Raw genomic sequence first — 18,437 nt, forward strand, 5'->3', positions numbered from 1 at the left:
TATAATTTTGATTCATTCACACCAGACAGCTATTTTTGTATTGGTTGTTGTCATTTTTTTATTTGACAATCTAAGGGAAAAGAGGTCTGTGCCCACTAAATAGTCAGGTATTGCGTGTTTTAAGAATTCTTGCAGCACACCGGTTGAAAATCGCCAGCCTAGACTCAGAATATGTGAGGAAATGCAGAAGTGCCTTACGTCTGCTCTGGGCATTTGCTGATGTCTTTGTCTCCCCTCGGCATCGGATGCTGCGAGCTTGCTGCCCTGAGGATGGTTTTGGAGTCTGAGTAATGGACCTGGCAGAGCGGTGGCTGCTTCATTAAGAGCCCAGGACACCACATTCTTTCACAGCGTCACGTGCTCTGTTTCTGCCGTATTTTGAGACATCGTTCTTCTTTGGTAACCCGGTACCTTTTGTATCACCAGCGTCTCTTCTCTTAAATCAAAGACACATTTCAGATTCTTTTTTTTTTTTTACATTATGCGTTTTAGGACCCCTTGAAAACTCACTGTTCCTTAGGGAACTAGCACCACGTTTGTGGCATTTGCCTGTACACATCTCCCTTACCCCTACAAACTCCACAAGGTGATGGAGAAAACATGGTCGGTGCCACCAGAAGCAAGTCACCAACATATACAGGCCAGCCCAGATGTGCTGCCCTGGGGGAAATCCAGAAGCTCAGCACCGAGGCGGGAACTTCTTGGTGCTGTTGAGGTGGTCAGCAGCAGCGGGGGAACCTGTCCGGAGCAGTGTGGGGTTGAAACTGACTGGCCAGGGGATTGTTCATCGAAGCTCCAGCTCGTACTGACCATTCATGCCGCACTTTCCCACTCAGACACGTTCCTTGCTGAGATCATTTCACCACTTTTTTTTCCTGCAGGAGGACACCATGGAGGTGGAAGAGTTCTTGAAAGAAGCCGCAGTAATGAAAGAGATCAAGCACCCTAATCTGGTACAGTTACTTGGTGAGTGCGTGCAATAAACCCTTGGGGTGGTGCAGGTGCCGTTAGAGCAGAGGCGAGTGGCCGGCGAGAGTTTGGTTTGGACATCTGTTCCCTGCCAGCATTCAGCCATTGGTAAAGGAGGCCTTTGTGGGATTGTGTGTGTCGGGGGGTTTGTGAAAGAGAGAATGTTATTGCTTTACATTGATACCTAAAAGCATTCAAATCTCAAATTGGCTTCTGAAACTTAAGAATTTTTTTTGAAGTATGTTTGTATTGATTTCAGAGAGGAATGGAGAAGGAGAGAGAGATAGAATCATCAATAATAAGAATCATTGCTCAGCTGCCTCCTGCACGCCCCCTATTGGGGATCTAGCCTGAAACCTGGGCATGTGCCCTGACCGGAATCAAACCGTGACCTCCTGGTTCATAGGTTGATGCTCTACCACTGAGCCACACTGGTCTGGCAAAACTTAAGAATTTTTAACGTTTCTTCACTGAAGTGATTCTGTAAGTAGACATAGCCATCAGACATAACCATTGAGGGTAAACTAACAACGATTTAGGCTGTTGGATGTGGGCCTGGCTTTGCTTCTGAGCTCACTGATAGCCTCTTCCTGTGAGTTCATTGACTGGAGAGGGAGACGAGCATGAGCATGCCCCTCCCACAGCAGCACAGTCTCAAGTCACAAGTGCTTGGAGCCATGTTAGAAGCTGCAGCAGAGTCAGCATCCGTTTCAGAAGCATTTTCCTTCAGTGCCAGTCCTTTCTGACACTCGTTCAGCTGGGAGTAGAGCAGCATCCTGAAGCCCTCAATGTCTTGTTGCCAGGGGTCTGCACCCGGGAGCCCCCGTTCTATATAATCACTGAGTTCATGACCTATGGGAACCTGTTGGATTACCTGAGGGAGTGTAACCGCCAGGAGGTGACTGCTGTGGTGCTGCTGTACATGGCCACTCAGATCTCATCAGCTATGGAGTACCTGGAGAAGAAGAACTTCATCCACAGGTAGGAGCCTGGCCAGGCAGCCTCCCCACAGAGCCAGGGAGTGAGCGGGGGGCAGGCATCCTTCTAGAAAAGCCCAGCCTCTGAGACCTTCTGGCCCAGCCTCTTCTGGCTGGCAACACAGTAGACCTTGAAACAAAGGCAAACACTGAGTCCTGACACTGCCGGCTTTGGGTGTGCGGAAGGCCAGGCCTAAGAAATACCTCACTTTGGAACCATTTTGAGCTAACTAGAAGATTAAATGATTCATAAAAGGCGTCCTTCCGAGCAATCGCAGCTCCCTCTGAAGTGGATACTCGTTGTTCCTCAGGCCCGCGTGCGTCCTCATGGCCTCTTCCTGAGGCGGCGGGCATTGCTTTTACACACATTTGCGGTAATAGCCAGGGCGTGGGTTTTGTTTCTGCGTGGGGTTGGTTTTCCCCCTCCCTGCTCTATTATCATTTCATTCTCCACTTAAGTTGCTGTCATCTGGGTCAGCAGTGTTTCCACAATTGTCAGAATTGTGCGTCTGTGGTTCTAAATGAAGCGCCTTTGCTGTTTTAAAGCCTGGAGTGTTTTGACCTTCAAGTGTGCCACAATTATCTTGGTCTTCGCATTCTTTGGTGGTGGAAGTGGCTTCCTAGCAAAGTGACAGCCAGTGCAGGACAGAGCTGATGGGCTTTGCCGGAGTCTTTTATGCAGGATGCTCTCCATGCCACCGTGGTGACCTTTCCTACCCAATTAACGAGTACGAAACCTGCACAGGAGATTTCACAGTGAGGGACAAGAGGAGCATGTGTGAAGTGCTGCGCTTCCTTGTACGACGGATTTGCTATGCTCCACGAGACCCTGATTCAGATGCGCTTGTCACTCAAGAATGTGAACCCTGTGAGGCTGCAAATTGAGATCTCCTGACTTCTGGTTTGCCTTGCACAGCAAGGTCCGTTCCCTCTTCATTCAGGCAAACTGAAAGTCCTTTCCCAAAATCCTGCTAGGCGCAGCTCTTCTGTATTTAATTTCCCTCTGATTGCTGCTGATGACGCTGTCCTGTGCAGCCATGGCTGTAGCTGCTGCCTCGTCTCATTGCTCCATTCCTGTTCGCCTGTGATTTTATGGCTAATGTCCTTGAACCAAAGATTAGACTCCTACCTCCCTGGTAGAATCAGGAGGCAAGAGGAAGCCGATTGTACAGGAGAGAAGTTTCAGGAAGCATTTGGATAAGCATCAGGAAGAAAGAGGAAAGTAGAAAACACAATCTGGGTGAAGGATGCTACGGGCTTTATTTTATTTTGTCCTCCAAGTCTGGAGAGTACAAGCGGAGACTCACTCGGCTATCCGTTTCTCCCGGCTGAGGGCCGGCCTTTGTTTTTGTTCCTGGCATAGAGCAGTGACAACCAGACAGACACTTTAGGTGACACTGACCATTCTCTAGGCACCAGTGGAAGCACTTTAGATAGTAATGAATTATCACTCACAACAACCCTAAGAAGTAGGCGCTGTGATTATCCTTTTCATTTATGAAGGAGGTAACTTGAGTCCCAGCGTAATTACTTTGCTCCAGGCCACAGGGCCAGGGGCCCGCTCCAGTGCCCCCTGCTGCCTCTCACCATGTTGGGATCCCAGGTGGTGCTGAGGGCCAGGCACTGCTCCCTGGCGGAAGTTAATGTAAGTTTCCTGGGGACCAGACTCCCTTTTTCCATTGTCTGTGGTGTATTTGTGAGGCTGGAAGGCAAGCCAGCACCTCTCATGGATGAACTCTTCTCTTTCCCAGAGACCTTGCTGCCCGGAACTGCCTAGTAGGGGAAAACCACTTGGTGAAGGTGGCTGATTTCGGCCTGAGCAGGTTAATGACAGGGGACACCTACACAGCCCACGCCGGGGCCAAATTCCCGATCAAGTGGACCGCGCCTGAAAGCTTGGCCTACAACAAATTCTCCATCAAGTCCGACGTCTGGGGTAAGGGCCCTCCGTTCCCTCCTCGCCCGCCCAGGGTGTGGCTTCTTTCCTGTTTTGTTCGTTTTGTTTTTCTCTTGCTTTTTGATTGTCTCTTTCTTGTTCTTTTACCCTTCCCTCCCCCATTATTTAATTCTCTTTTTTGCTTGTTTCTTTTTTATTTAAAAGTCGTTTTTTCCTGTTCTCTCTCCAAAATGAAGTTAGAATGAGCTTTTTCTTCCAAAATAATTTAGGTTAACTTACCCTTTATCTTCATTCTAAGTTCGCTGCTTGGTTTTTCGGGCCACCTCGCCAGCCCTGCAGGGAATGCTCTGTAGTTTGGTTTGGGCTTTCAATAGGCTGTTACCCTCTAAAGCCTCGTGAGAGTGTTGTATTTTTACTTTTTTAAAGAACTTCTTATGGCAAATTGTAAGCATACCCTAAAGAAGACAGAGCTGCCTAATGAGTGCCGTTGCCCCATCACCCAGCTTGCTGGTCACCACCTCATGCTGCTCTTGCATCCTCTGTGCCCCGCCCACTCCACCAACCCTTATTTTGAATCAAATTCCAGGCATCATATTACTTTGTCCATAAGTATTTCAGTGTGAGCCTCTTAAAGATGGCATTTTCAGCCTCATAACTACAATGTCCCCCTCCAAAAATTGACAGTAATTTCCAAATATTATCAAATATCCAGTTAGTGTACAACTTTCCCATTAAATCATAAAAGTCATACTTTTTGCCCTGGCCACCGTCCCTCAGTGGTTAGAGCGTTGGCCTGCGCACCAAAGGTCTCGGGTTCGATTCCTGGTCAAGGGCAAGTAACTGGGTTGCGGGTTCGCAGTTATTTTCCTTGTTGATGCTCAGGCTGTCTCATCTTCGGCTGGTGGGAATTCACATTGCTCCTAGTCCCTTTGACCAGACCCTTGTAGCTTTGATAGCGCCTGTGATGTTTCCCCTTCCTTCCCTGCCCTAGACCTGAGCCACCCGTTTCTCTAGGGAGGAGTCGGTTCTGCTTCCTTTAATGGGATTAGGAATGTCAAGGCTGTACTAAGGGCCTGCAAAACTTTCAAAGATTTTGAATATATTTTTATTGATTTCAGACAGGAAGGGAGAGGGAGAGAAAGAAACATGATGAGAAAGAATCACTGATCGGCTGCCTCCTGCATGCCCCACACTAGGAATCGAGCCCATACCTGGGCATGTACCCTGACCGGGAATCGAACCTTGACCTCCTGGTTCATAGGTTGATACTCAACCACTAAGCCATGCTGGCGGGCAAAGATTTTGTAAGATTCTTGTGAAGAGTTGGAAGGGACCTTAGCAATATCTCATACTCCAGAAAGGGGAGGCAGCCTGCCTTAAGCACATAACTAGTTGGTCACAGAGTTAGGAGTAGACATGGCCTCCTGACATCTAGCCCTGGATTCCTCCCACACATGTCCCAGCAAGATGGTCATGTTACCCACAAGACCCTGGAGGGGCTCCTCAGCACAGCCCTCTTCTCCCCTCCAGCGTGTTCTGGTCTGTGGGGGTGAGTGACCTGAAAGTTTCATTCTGTCCTGGGCTGTTAGTAATGAAGAGCCTGGTAAAAGGTCAGTGCCTGGCCTGTTTCTGAAAGTATAGCTTCTGTCTTCTACACAGGTAACCAATTTTAAATGCAGAATACTTAAATTCTGCACATTTCAAATAACCTTTCTTATTCTTTTTTCCCTAGCATTTGGAGTATTGCTTTGGGAGATTGCTACCTACGGCATGTCGCCCTACCCGGGAATTGACCTGTCCCAGGTGTATGAGCTGCTAGAGAAAGACTACCGCATGGAGCGCCCGGAAGGCTGCCCAGAGAAGGTCTACGAACTCATGCGAGCATGTGAGCCTTCCCCTGCCAGTTCCAAAGATTACATGTGGGCTTTGTAAAGCATTCCACTGTGGGAGTGTGTATGTAAAGCAGTGAATGAACGAATTTGATACATATTTTTGCCGACTTTTTTTTTCTCTCAGTTTTTCTCTATTTTATGTATGAGGGTTTTTTCATTTTTTAATACAAAATTGGGATTGATGCATACTTGGATTTCTTTTTAATAAATACCAACTCCTGGGCCTACCTTCACACATCTGTAGTAGTAGGTAGATACTCCAGGAGACATTTATCTGGTTGGTTTTAGTATATATATAAAACCATTCCTACAACTTTCTTTGTACTTAGCTGTGTAACAGACAAATCTTTCCATGTCCATAGTTTGGAGATGTCTCTCCTCCCCACTTAATTTTATCTATAACTGTTTAGCACCCCATTAGGTGATTTATTCATTGCTCTTTTCATGAACATTTAGTTACACATTTGTTTAGGATTTTGCCATAAGCAAGGCGGGAGTGAGTACCTCCACACACCTGCATTGTACTGGGATTGCTAAAAGTTGAACTGTTGGCTCAAAGGGCTATGTGCATTTTAAGTTTTGACAGATTTTGCCAAATTGTTTTTCAAAAAAAGTTGTACCAACTTATACTCCCACCAGGCTACATCCTCACCTTGATCAGTCCTTCATCCTCCTTTAATCTCGTTGGCTAGCATTTGTTTACTAATGAGGATTTGGGGCTTTGATAATGGTGAAGTAAGGGTAAAGTCGAAGACGACCTATTTGGCTTAGTAAATCTGTGCACTTGCTAGAGTGGGGTTGGGAGACAAATATTTGTAAATGCAGTTCCAGCTGTCAACATCTCTCTGGGGTTTTACAATCCATATTCCTGCTAGTATCTAGTCTTTTTAAATTCTTAATGTCTAATAGGACACAATGGCCTTCGTCACTTAACTTGTCACACCAAAAGGTGGGTAGCAGGAGTGGAATGCTTCTTTCAGTTCTAGACTTTTCCTTCAGAATTGCTAACCACACACTTGTTATTGTTAGCAAGGCCTCCTGGGTGGTCTGACTCGGTCTCATCTGTCCAGGTTGGCAGTGGAACCCCTCTGACCGGCCCTCCTTTGCTGAAATCCACCAAGCCTTTGAAACGATGTTTCAGGAGTCCAGCATATCAGACGGTGAAGTGCCCATCCTGGGGGGCCTGCCTGGGTGGAAGGTTGGGGTAGGAGGGATGGTTGTAGGGGACTCCAGCCCTGGTCCTTTAGTTCACTTCCAGGGAGAAGTGTGCGGGCCAACAAGTTATCTGAGACCAGAAAGCTGGACAGAAGTGTTGAGTGTGGAGCTCTGTCCTTCGTAGCCATGCAGAATTCTGCAAACTATAAGTGTTGTTTCCTTATCATTTGTATCTCTTTTCTGTAAACGTGTGTAGATGACCACTGTTATTTTAAAAAGAAAACCAGCACACCAGCAGTGACACCGTCCTGATGGCCGCTGGTGTGTGTGTGTGTGTGTTCTTGGTGTTTCTTAGAAGTGGAGAAGGAGCTGGGGAAGAAGGGAGTGCGAGGGGTTGCGGGTACGCTGCTGCAGGCCCCGGAGCTGCCCACCAAGACGAGGGCCTCCAGGAGAGCCGCGGAACACAGAGACGTCACCGACCCGCCGGAGGCGCCCCACGCCAAGGGCCCGGGAGAGCCTGGTATGTCCCTGCCCCTGCCCACGGGAAGCAGTGAGGGGGACCCGCACAGACGGGCAGGCAGATCCCCCGGAAGCACCCCTCCCCCGGAAGCACCCCTCCCCCCCCGTGAGCCATGGAGCCATTGGCTTCAGCAGTCAGTCCAGTCAGGTAGGCAGGGATGCTGGTGAAACCTGAGGAAGAAGCCACCGTTTCATGTTACTCACAGCTGTGGCCCAGAGCAAGCGTCCTGTCCTGTCTGGTCTCTGAGAAGTGAGGGGGAGATGGGAGTGGTTCAGGAGGATTCTCAATATGGCCAGGGGCTGGGTCTGGTGCCTCCTGTGTGCCAGGCTCTATTTGGAGCCAGGCTGCTCTGATGTAGCAGTTGTCCCCCTGCCCCCAACCCTAGAAGTCTGGGTCCTCCTGCAGACCGTGGAACCAAAGTGCCGGAGGTGGGCCAGCATCTGCTCTCATGGATCACAGACGAAGTGGGAAGGGACGGGGCGAGCTGGCACTAGGGGATGTTTTGCCACAGCAGGACCTATAGAACCATGATTCCCAAGTTTTTTTGTGTTGTTTTTTTTGTGTGTGTGTGTGTGGGTGTTTTTTAAATATTTTTATTGATTCTGAAGGGGGAAGGAGAGGGAGAGAGAGAAACATCTATGTGAGAGAGACACATTGATTGGTTGCCTCCCACATGCACCCCGACTGGGGCCGGGGTTCAAACCTGCAACCCAGGTATGTGCCCTTGACCAGAATCGAACCTGCAACCCTTGGGTGCGCAGGCTGATGCTCTAACCCCTGAGAATGCCAGCCAGGGCACATCCTCTGTTCTACAGATGAGAAAGCTGAGGGTGAGCAACAAGAAGTAACTTGCCCAGGCCTTTCTGAGCCCAGAGCTCAGACCTCTCAGAGAGTAGGAGGCTAGCTCGAGGTGTCTTGCCGCTCAGGGGTCTTTAGTTTGCACTTGTTGAACCTTCCCCATGTGTTTCAGATCCTCTGGACCACGAGCCTGCTGTGTCTCCATTGCTCCCTCGAAAAGAACGAGGTCCCCAGGATGGTTGCCTAAATGAAGATGAACGCCTTCTCCCCAAAGACAAAAAGACCAATTTGTTTAGCGCCTTGATCAAGAAGAAGAAGAAAACGGCCCCAACCCCTCCCAAACGCAGCAGCTCCTTCCGGGAGATGGACGGCCAGCCAGAGCGCAGGGGGGCCGGAGAGGAAGAGGGCCGTGAAGTCAGCAACGGGGCGCCTGCTGTCACACCCTCGGACACAGCCGAGCCAGCCAAGTCCCCCAAGCCCAGCAGTGGGGCTGGTGTCCCCAATGGAGCCTTCCGGGAGTCGGGAGGCGCAGGCTTCCGGTCTCCCCACCTGTGGAAGAAGTCCAGCACGCTGACCAGCAGCCGACTGGCCGCCAGCGAAGAGGAGAGTGGCAGCAGCGCCAGCAAGCGCTTCCTGAGGTCTTGCTCTGCCTCCTGCGTGCCCCACGGGGCCAAGGACACAGAGTGGAGGTCGGTCACGCTGCCTCGGGCCCTGCAGTCCACGGGAAGACAGTTTGACTCGTCCACGTTCGGAGGGCACAAAAGCGAGAAGCCAGCTCTGCCTCGGAAGCGGGCGAGTGAGACCAGGTCTGACCAGGTGGCCAGAGGCACGGTGACGCCCCCACCAAGGCTGGTGAAGAAGATGGAGGAGTTGGCTGATGAGGTTTTCAAAGACGCAGCGGAGTCCAGCCCAGGCTCCAGCCCTCCCAGCCTGACTCCCAAACTTCTCCGTAGGCAGGTGGTGGTGGGTCCTTCCTCTGGTTTGCCCCACAAGGACGAGGCCGGGAAGTCCAGTGCCTTGGGGACCCCTCCCGCAGCTGAGCCAGTGCCCGCCACCAGCAGAGCAGGACCAGGTGCATCTGGAGGGACCAGCAAGGCCCCCGCAGAGGAATCTCGAATGAGGAGGCACAAGCCCTCCTCCGAGTCCCCAGGGAGAGACAAAGGGAAGTTGTCCAAGCTCAAGCCTGCCCCGCCACCCCCACTTCCAGCCTCTGTTGGGAAAGCCGGGAGGCCCTCTCCGAGCCTGAGCCAGGAAGCAGCTGGGGAGGCCGGCGCCAGCGGAAAAGCAAAATCCACGGCTGTGGTTGTGGATGCTGTAAACAGTGACGCTGCCAAACCCAGCCAGCTGGGGGAGGGCGTCAAAAAGCCTGTGCTCCTGTCCATGCCAAAGCCTCAGTCATCCACCAAGCCAGCGGGGACCCCGACCAGCCCAGTCCCCACTCCCTCCACTTTGCCATCAGCATCCTCCGCCCTGGCAGGGGACCAGCTGTCCTCCACCGCCTTCATCCCTCTCATATCGACCCGTGTGTCTCTTCGGAAAACCCGCCAACCTCCCGAGCGCATCGCCAGTGGCACCATCACCAAGGGTGTGGTCCTGGACAGCACCGAGGCCCTGTGCCTCGCCATCTCCAAGAACTCGGAGCAGATGGCCAGCCACAGCGCCGTGCTAGAAGCCGGCAAAAACCTCTACACGTTCTGCGTGAGCTACGTGGACTCCATCCAGCAAATGAGGAACAAATTCGCTTTCCGCGAGGCCATCAACAAACTGGAGAATAACCTCCGGGAGCTTCAGATCTGCCCGGCAACCGCGGGGAGTGGCCCAGCGGCCACTCAGGACTTCAGCAAACTCCTCAGCTCCGTGAAAGAGATCAGTGACATCGTACAGAGGTAGCAGAAGCCAGGCGTCAGGCCGGCCAGAGCCGCCTGCAGTGTGTGAGGGCTCCCGTGCCCATGGCGGTGGCTGGTACAGGACTGTGAGCTGGGACCTTGGCCCCGGAGCTGAGGGCCACCATGGAGTGTACCGCCCTACTACCTACACTGTGCACCAACTGTCCCCCTGCCCTTTCCTCCTCCTCAGCCCGCTCTCTGAGCCTCTGTCAGAGTTCTGTCTGTGGGTTCCGCCTGGTGGACTGCAGTCGGCACACCAGCCCTTCCCCACGGGGCGTCAGGCCTGCCCTCCGGCCAGCTGTGAAGGTGGGTGCGCGCTCCCTCTCTGTCTTTCTTTCTGGGGGATTTCCTCTGGCTATGCCTTCGCCTCCGTCTTCCCCAACAAGAAGTGCCCAAACGGGAGCTGTGTCACCAGGCCTTGGGAACTGGCCTTCACTCACCTGGCGGAGGGAGCCTGTACCCTCATCCTTCTCGCACCTCCTATGCTCCAGACACGTTCCAGCTCTGCCTCCTGGGAAGCTCTGCCGGGGCTGGGCCTCCCCATTTCCTCCCGTGAAGGACAGCTCTTGCCTGGGGGTGAAACAGGTGCTAGCACGAGCCAGCCTCTGGGTCGCAGGAAGGAGGGGGACTGTCCCGTCATCCTGCTGCGTGTCCGTGAGCCCAGTCCCAGTTCTCTGTGACACTGCTCATTCTGGATGGAAAGCAAGCCTGCAGGGGAGCAGGGCTGCTGTCCGGCACGCAGGGGCAGGCGGGCGGAGGGCTGGCTGGTGCGAACACTGGTGCTGAGGTGGCCCGGCCGGGCCTAGGCAGGTCTTCAGTGGCCCAGTGTCACCTTCCCCTTGAACTGGCAGGTGCCCGCAAAAGGCACTTGATCTTGATTTCTGACGGATCTCCATTCCCTCCCTTGTACTCCCCTAAGACAAAGTAGATTCTTACAGGACTTTCTCCTTTGTGACAAGCCAGCCTTCACACAGACGTGGGCACCAGCACACAGACAGGAGGAGCAGGACCGGGCCACCAAAGCCCCCTAGTGTTGGCTGCACCCGCGTGGGCAAATTCTTATTTAATGACCACAAGCAGCACAGCCATCAGGGATGAAGAAAACCACAAAGAAATGAAACGCTAGAGTGTCTCGAAGAGCCGGTGTGGTGTAATCTCCCCCTGCGCTGCCCAGGACCAGGCTCGGGGCAGGGGCCCAGGCCTCCTTGACAGTGACCTAGAGCAGCTACTGAGGAGTGGGCAGGCACCTGCTGGGTCTCACTCCAGGCCCAGAAGCAACCCTAGGAGAAACTAGGAGAAACCCGCCCTCTGCGCCCCACACCTGCCCGTGACCTCACACAGGCCCTGTTTTCACACTAATCACCCGAACTTGTATTTTATTTCTCTGGATTGTTTGATCCTGTTCTCACAGCGCATCACCTCTTTGCCCCCTCAGACTGCTGTTCTGCACAGACTGAGGGAGGTGCTAGCACACCTCCAGCGGCCCCTCGCCTCCCGTTTCTGCGAGGCACTGGCCGCCTCTTCACGTGACGTGCCACTATATTTTGCATTTATACGTTGGTATTACACTCTTGTAGACTTGCTCTTTTATAAATGACGTGTAAATAGTTTTCCACTCCCCTCCCTGCTCCAATGCCTATGGTCTCTCTCTCTTGTTTTTGGTCCAGTACATTTTGTTTCTGTATATGACTTTGTTTTTTGAATCCACATCTCTCCTCCGTAGTATTTTTTAAATAAATGTTTACATTAGAATGTGTGCGGATTGCTTTGGTCTGTAACTCTTTCCTGTTGTCCAGAGCTGTGGTGTGGGTCGGAGGGAGGGCGCCCTTGCTTCCTGGAGGGGCTGGAGGCCCCGTGTTGGGTTTTATGGGGCAGAACAAAGGCAGGATCCCAGCAGGATCCTGCGGCCTGTGTCACCTCGGCCGGCCGTTCTCAGGCCCTTGCCCTGCCCTCGTCTCCAGCCCTTCCTGTGCCCTTGACACTTCCTTGCCAGCAGCCCAGCTCTTGTCAGTGGTGCTCTTAGGGCCACTGCTGACTGGCATGGCAAGGAAGACCAGCCCGAGGGCTGAGCCCACCGTCAGGCCAGCATCGTGGAAATGGGAGGTGTCACGTCCCAGGTCCTCGCTGGCCTGAGAGAGTTCATCCCTCCGCTGGTGCTCTCTCCCTTCGCCTTTGAACTCACTTTCTGCCGCTGCCCTCAGCCCCGAGACACCCCTCGCTGTGTTCACCACGCCAGGCGCCATTGCTTTGTGTGTCTGAGGACAAGCAGGGCCTGCTGCCTGCGAGGGCATGGAACTACCACCCTGGGCCCTGCCTCGGCCTCCCCCAGCCCCCAGCCAGGGGCTGACTTTTCTGGTCTGGGTCTCCATCTGACACCCGCTGACAGCCAGGAAGTGGAGGCGGGGAAGTGAGCGGCGCCCTGTGGTAATGATACTTATTAAGCCAGCAGGCTTGTCGGGGGTGCGGATCCTGCTCATAAGGCACAGTGATGCGTGAACCTCTTCCCCCGAGGCCTTGGGCGCAGGACGGGTGCACGCCACGTGGTGGAGATGAAGACGCTGCCTGGGATGGGTTTGCAGGAAGCCACCTGCGCCTGCGCAAGCCGAGGTCAGGTCTCCCCTCACTTCACCGAGGAAAGGCTGAGTCCAGGCTGCAGAGTCTGTAGCGGTTGAACCATCACTGGGCACCCGCTCGCCTAAGTCCAGCTTCTCCACGGGCATGAATGACAGCTCTCAGGTCTGAGAGAGGGTGGAATGGTTGTAACGACAGCCTCTGTGTCGGACGTGGACTGGTCGCGGAATTGACACAGCAGCCTCTTTGACAGTGTGTTGTAAGACCCTTCTCCCAAATAAGATTCTTCCTTGTAATCACCTGAACTTAAACTTGGGTCTGAACTTGTTTGGGTCACAGAACCTCTTGAGAGCTTAATGCACACTGACCCTAGCCCTAGAGAAACGCGCATGTGTGCGCACACAACAGTTCTCAGGTAATTGTGAGTTCTGCCCTCGAAGTCCAGGACCAAGGAGGACCCAAGGGCCGACCCTGCCCATAGGGCCAACGCTGTTGCCATTGTTACCACAAAAGAGCCTAAAGCGTCAATTTTAGGATAGGCACATGGTGTGTTCATGTAGCGGAATGTTCTGGAACAATGAGAATGAACTCGGCACTGCCACACCACAAACGTAATGTTGAGCAGAGGTAGCCACACGAACTGGTGATGCCGGAGCTTTCATCGCTTCGGTGGGCGCGCTCATCTGCGGGATGGTGTGTGGTGTCAGGGTGGAGGGTAACCTGCGGGAGGGGTCATGCCAGGCTCGAGCACAGGCAGCTCTGGAAGCAGACGGTGCTCTGCTTAGGGTGGTGCTGGCCGCCGGGGTGTCCCCTGGTGAAAGTCCCTCAAGCTGGACACTGCCGATTGGAGCACAGTCTCCAGGGGCTGTGTTTCAGTGGGAGCTTTCTCATCCCCGCTCACGTGAGCACCCCAGCTGCTCACAGATGTGCCCCGTTCCCACGTGCAGCCCTCACGCCTGTGTCCTGTGAGGGGGGCTCTGTGGCCGGGCTCCTCTGATGGGTGAGGAAGCTGCGGCCAGGGATGTGAGGAGCTCACCCGGGGTCACCCAGCACGTGCGGCCTAGCGCTGCTGTGCAGGACTGACGTTCCGGCGGGGCAGGTGGCCACAGCACGACTCACAGAGACCTGTGCCCCGGGGCCAGCTCCTGCCTCCCCCCCCCTCCCCCCCGCAGGGCAGAGGAGCAGTTACGAATGAGCTCCCTCAAGGTCTTGGGTTTCAGGGTACTTTATAGGAGCCGGTCCCAAATCGGGTGCTCTGGGAGATCAGTTTCCAGGTGTCCTGGCGCAGAAGACACTCGGTGGGACAAGCCTGACCGAACACTGTCCCTGTCCGAGCCCGCCCTCATCCCTGGTGCTCACCCAGCCTCGTGGGCGGGGCTCCAGCTCCCCGCTCGGAGGGTCACAGCGCCCCATCTGGGTTGGGTCTTCGGTGGAACGTGTCACGCAGCGGCTTGGGCACTGGGGCCAGTTGGGATGCGGTGGCCCCTTGTCCACTGCAGCAGCTGCCTGATGGCTTCCTGCCCCCAGGAGCCTCTTCTCTTAAGCAGTTTAATTAATGTTTCAAACACATGGGAAAACATAGACGGAAGTATTCCCCATCCGGGTTTGTAGCTAAATAAAGACCTTTAGACCTACACCCAAGATGAAGACTTCTTTGTGTTTTAAGTAAACTTGGTGAGCGGTGCCAACTGCTCGGGGGGCCTGCGCTGGAGGGGAGCCACTCTGCTTCCAGAGCTGTTGGCCAGGAGCCTGTCCGTCTGGAGAGGAACCTTCCCCACCAAGGAGAGAGCGGCGGGCGCGGGAGTCGCGTGGGAGGCCCCAAACCTCCACAGAGCCCGTGGGGTCGAGTGGGCTGGGTGAGAGAGGAGATTTAGCCACACTATCGGGAGTGGATTTAACGGGCGAGTGCCCTTGGCAGCTGGGTTGTGCTGATTTTCGGGGTTATTGGGCGCGGATGTCCTGGCACCTGGGAAGGGTAGCCCTGTGGTTGGTTCCTGTTTAAGGGTGGGAGCTAGTGACAGGACACCCACAGCCTTGAAGGCCGCCTCTCCCCTCACCTCTGCGCTCCTCACGGAGGTTCCTCTAATCTGACCCCACAGGAGCGTCGCAGCATTGGTGACCCCATGGCTAATAATGCCTCTTCTTTTAAGGTGCGCGTTTCCAGGTTCTCAGGTGGGAATCGGCTAGTGAGGGCCGGCCAAGGGCCCTTGCCGCCGTTGGCCCTTGGTCTGTCTGACCTGGTCTCGGGAGCACGCTCCCTGGTTCCCGTGTGGGTGTGTACATGAGCTAATGGTGATCCAGGTTGCTGTCTCCCACCCCCGCCTTGGCCAGGTGGGAACGCGCACCATGGTGAGACGGCTGGGCTGCCAGGGTGCTTGTCCCAGCTGCCACCCTCGGACAGGATCTGAGCACGGAGCTGTCCTTTCTGGACACGCGGCTTGTTCTGAGGTTTGTCCTCCGTGGCTTGAGGGCTGAGTGTCTGCCTGTTACCAGCAGACAGAGACCCGGGCGGCGGGGGTGGGGGGTGTGTGTTCCATCCCCATCGGACCATTACGTTAGCAGGAGGAGCCCTGGATCGCCCCCTCCGTGGACGTGGTGGAGGTGAGAGGACCCTGTGCCTCCCACGCTCGGTCTGGTCCCTCAGCCGCCCGGAGCCCCAGGGCACCTAGAGGAGCATGAGCGCCAGGGGGAGGCCGCTGGCCGCAGCCTAGCCCATCCCATTGTACCACCCAGTTCGCCCACTCGGCGCTGGTGGCTCAGAGCTGTGCACCCCTCAGTGAAGGGGATCTCTAGCTGCCAAGGACGGAGCACGGCTGCTGGGGAATGTAAGTCGCTAATAGACTGGAAAACACGGCGAAATGCGCCACGGTGCCAAGCTGGGTCCATCCCAGCGTGGCCCTAAAAGGCCAATAAAAATCCACCAATTAATTGTGACAGCTCAATGGAAAATTATTCAGTTGCGAACAGGGGCAAGCAGCAGCTCCCAAGGAGGAAGGGAGATGTTGTCATGGTAACATCAATACAGGTCTTCTCAGCAGCTGAAGCAGCCAGGGAGTGAGAAGCGTCAGACTGCGGAGCCTGACACAAGACAGGTGTGTGGGGGGGGGCGGGGGGGGGGCCGGGGGGAGAACACACCAGAGCCGCGTTAGTAGCGATGCTCCACCTCGCCCCAAGCTGCAGCCCTCCAGCCGGAGCAGGCTTCCCGGGCAGAGAGCTGGCTTTCAGAGTGCTCCCCGCTTGGAGGGGGGGGGCAGCCGAGTGCAGGAGGATGTGCACCGCGTGTGTTCCCCTCTCCCTCTGACCACAGGCATTTTACCAGCAGCCAATTAGGGGGTGCTGGAGGTGTGCAGCTGCCATCTCCCCAAAGTGCAGGCACTGGCAGCCCAGGAAGGCCAAGTGCCCAGGGCACAGAGGACCTCGAGGCGAGAGGCAGGCAAGCTTTCCCTTAGCTTTTGCAGTTGTTACAGCTTTTATTTCAAAAGGTGCACACGCCACATTGCATATTCGGAGCATTTGCAATGCAGCCTTGCTGCAGCAGAAACGTATTTCTTGTCCGTCTCCCACGAGAGACTGGACAAAGGCGGTGCCACCGAGCAGGGCGGTCATCAGGAGGGAGTGGGCAGCTGGCCCGGAAGGGCGTCTTGGCCCCGCAGCAGGAGTCTTGCCGGAGGGAAGGTGTGTTAATGGGGTGCAGAACAAGATTCTCATTTCTAACTTTCAGAGCCACACTCAGCCCGGTGGAATGCACTCATCGCCATTGCACTTGGATGTCCGCTCCAGACATCACCATGGAGACGGTTAAAGCTTTGATTGCCCCACTGCTCAGTCTTCCTACCTGCAGCTCGCAGCCCGCGCAGCCAGCTGCCTGTTCATGTTCACGACCAGCAGGGCCCGAGGGCCCTGAGAACCGCCGCAGGGGGCAGCTTGCTTTTGGTCACCTCCTTTTGGACACGACGCGGGTTTTTGCTTCAGCAAAGTTGGAAATCAAAAGCACCACCTAACCAGTCCTCCAGCTAATCATTTATTACAGTAACACCACCCCTTTGCAGGCTCTTTGAGGCGGGGAGGGGGCCGAGGGGAAACCCTGGGCAGGCTGCCCCGGGCCCTTCACCGCCGGCCGAAGCGGAAGCTGAAGCCGCCTTTCTTCTTGCCGTAGCTGCTGAACTCGTCGGCCAGCGTCCCTAACGGGCTACTAGCCTTCTTGCCATCAGCCAGGAGGACGCCGGCGACCCCAGGGCCGTCATCCTGCCTCCTGAACCGGAGCTTGAGGTCGGCACGCGCTCGGCCCGACATCTGCAGCTCCTTGGCCACGACGAGCCGGCCTTGTGGGTGTGGAGCTCCCGGCCACTGCGAGGAGCCCCACGGGAAGGGGGCTGCGTGTCCCCCCGCCAGGTCGGCCCAGCTCATTCCGCCTCCAGTGCCCCCCGTGGTGTCCATGGGCGCTTCTCTGTCCAGGACAGGAAAGCAGACGGCCGGCGGCAGGAGGAGGAGGCAGGACAGCAAGTGGAGGCGCATCATCTGGCCCAGAGGAAAGAGGGAAAAGTTACAGGCTGCTCCCGTGGGCCCCGCACAGCACTGGTCAGCTACTTCCCAGGGCCCGGGCAGCCATCGGAGGCGTAAGCTGGGGGCTCAGCGGGGCCCGGCTTGCACGCAGCGGGAAGAAGCGTCACTGCGTCGGGGACCGGCCTGTATTCCATAGCAGGTGTAGGCGCCGGTTGCACCAACTAGCTGTCTCCCCCTCCTGCCATCTCTGGGTTTGACGGCAGTAACGGCGGAGGTCTAATCCCACCGCGGCCCGAGTGGCTCACAGCAGCACACAGCCAGCCCAGGAGAGCTGTGCGAATTTGGGTTCGTTCTTCTCTCATTGTGAGTATTGACTCTTGAGCCATATCCTCTCAGCCTCGGAGCAGCAAGTTTCGAGCACAACCTCTCGGTTCCAACTTGGTAATAAATGGGTCCCGTGAAACTGTTCAGCTGGGACGCTGCTAATGTCTCTCTCACTTGGAAACCAGTTGCTCCCCAAAGCAGGAAGCGGATTTGATGAACCTGGTCTAACTCAGACACCCACCCGGAGAGGAGCGTCTAACTCAGACACCCGCCCGGAGAGGAGCGTGGCTGGGGCACCGGTGGTCCCCACTTCATCTTCACAATAAACCTCACTTTTAGGCACTGTTATTTCCATTTTCCCACCAAGAAAACAGTCAGAAAGGCTAGGCCAGTGGTCGACAAACCGCGGCTCGCGAGCCACATGTAGCTCTTTGGCCCCTGGAGTGTGGCTCTTCCACAAAATACCGACTTCTGAGCATGGGCCACGACGTTTCAATCGCACTGTACGTGCGCGCCCACACGTGGTATTTTGTGGAAGAGCCACACTCAAGGGGCCAAAGAGCCGCATTTGGCTCGCGAGCCGCGATTGCCGACCACGGGGCTAGGAGATTGTGCCAGGTCACACAGAAAGTGAAGGGCTCCTGACTCGTGGCCTGTGGGCGTTGCTTTCTGTCCACGGCTCAGACTGCCCTTGCCACCCCCTCATGGTTTTCCTTACCCCTTTTCAGGGAGGCAGCAGGCCCACACCGGTGACTGGCCCCAATCTCCCAGCTTTACTGTGACAGCGGGGGGGGGGGGGGGGGGGGAACGGGGCAAGCCCACGCCTAACTGGGCTTGGCTCAGGAATTGCTACATGGGTGGTGATACGAGGGGGGTTTGAACCCGGATTAGAACTTCCAGACATGCTCCTGCCTCAGCCGTGATTGCTGGGTCCCTTGCAAAGGA

At 55.1% G+C, this 18,437-nt stretch overlaps 2 protein-coding genes across 4 annotated transcripts in view; one reads left to right on the forward strand and one right to left on the reverse strand.

Moving 5' to 3' along the window:
- ABL1 (ABL proto-oncogene 1, non-receptor tyrosine kinase) overlaps window positions 1–11,850 on the forward strand; it is a 95,275-nt gene extending 83,425 nt beyond the window's left edge. For 2 of the 3 annotated variants that reach the window (XM_059658337.1, XM_059658338.1), the window contains exons 5-11: window positions 882–966; window positions 1,773–1,950; window positions 3,698–3,882; window positions 5,576–5,728; window positions 6,806–6,895; window positions 7,246–7,410; window positions 8,381–11,850. In XM_059658337.1, the coding sequence (XP_059514320.1) occupies window positions 882–966; window positions 1,773–1,950; window positions 3,698–3,882; window positions 5,576–5,728; window positions 6,806–6,895; window positions 7,246–7,410; window positions 8,381–10,098 (2,574 nt within the window). In that variant the 3' untranslated portion in view covers window positions 10,099–11,850. The other variant, XM_059658339.1, reaches the window with a different exon arrangement.
- A 4,815-nt stretch (window positions 11,851–16,665) lies between these two features.
- QRFP (pyroglutamylated RFamide peptide) lies at window positions 16,666–17,440 on the reverse strand. Its single transcript, XM_059658816.1, has one exon. It carries the CDS (start codon window positions 17,181–17,183, stop codon window positions 16,773–16,775), a length of 411 nt encoding a protein of 136 aa, XP_059514799.1. The 5' UTR covers window positions 17,184–17,440; the 3' UTR covers window positions 16,666–16,772.
- Window positions 17,441–18,437: the final 997 nt, after the last annotated feature.

The sequence above is a fragment of the Myotis daubentonii genome, chromosome 11 (assembly GCF_963259705.1).
Source record: "Myotis daubentonii chromosome 11, mMyoDau2.1, whole genome shotgun sequence".
NCBI lineage: Eukaryota > Metazoa > Chordata > Mammalia > Chiroptera > Vespertilionidae > Myotis > Myotis daubentonii.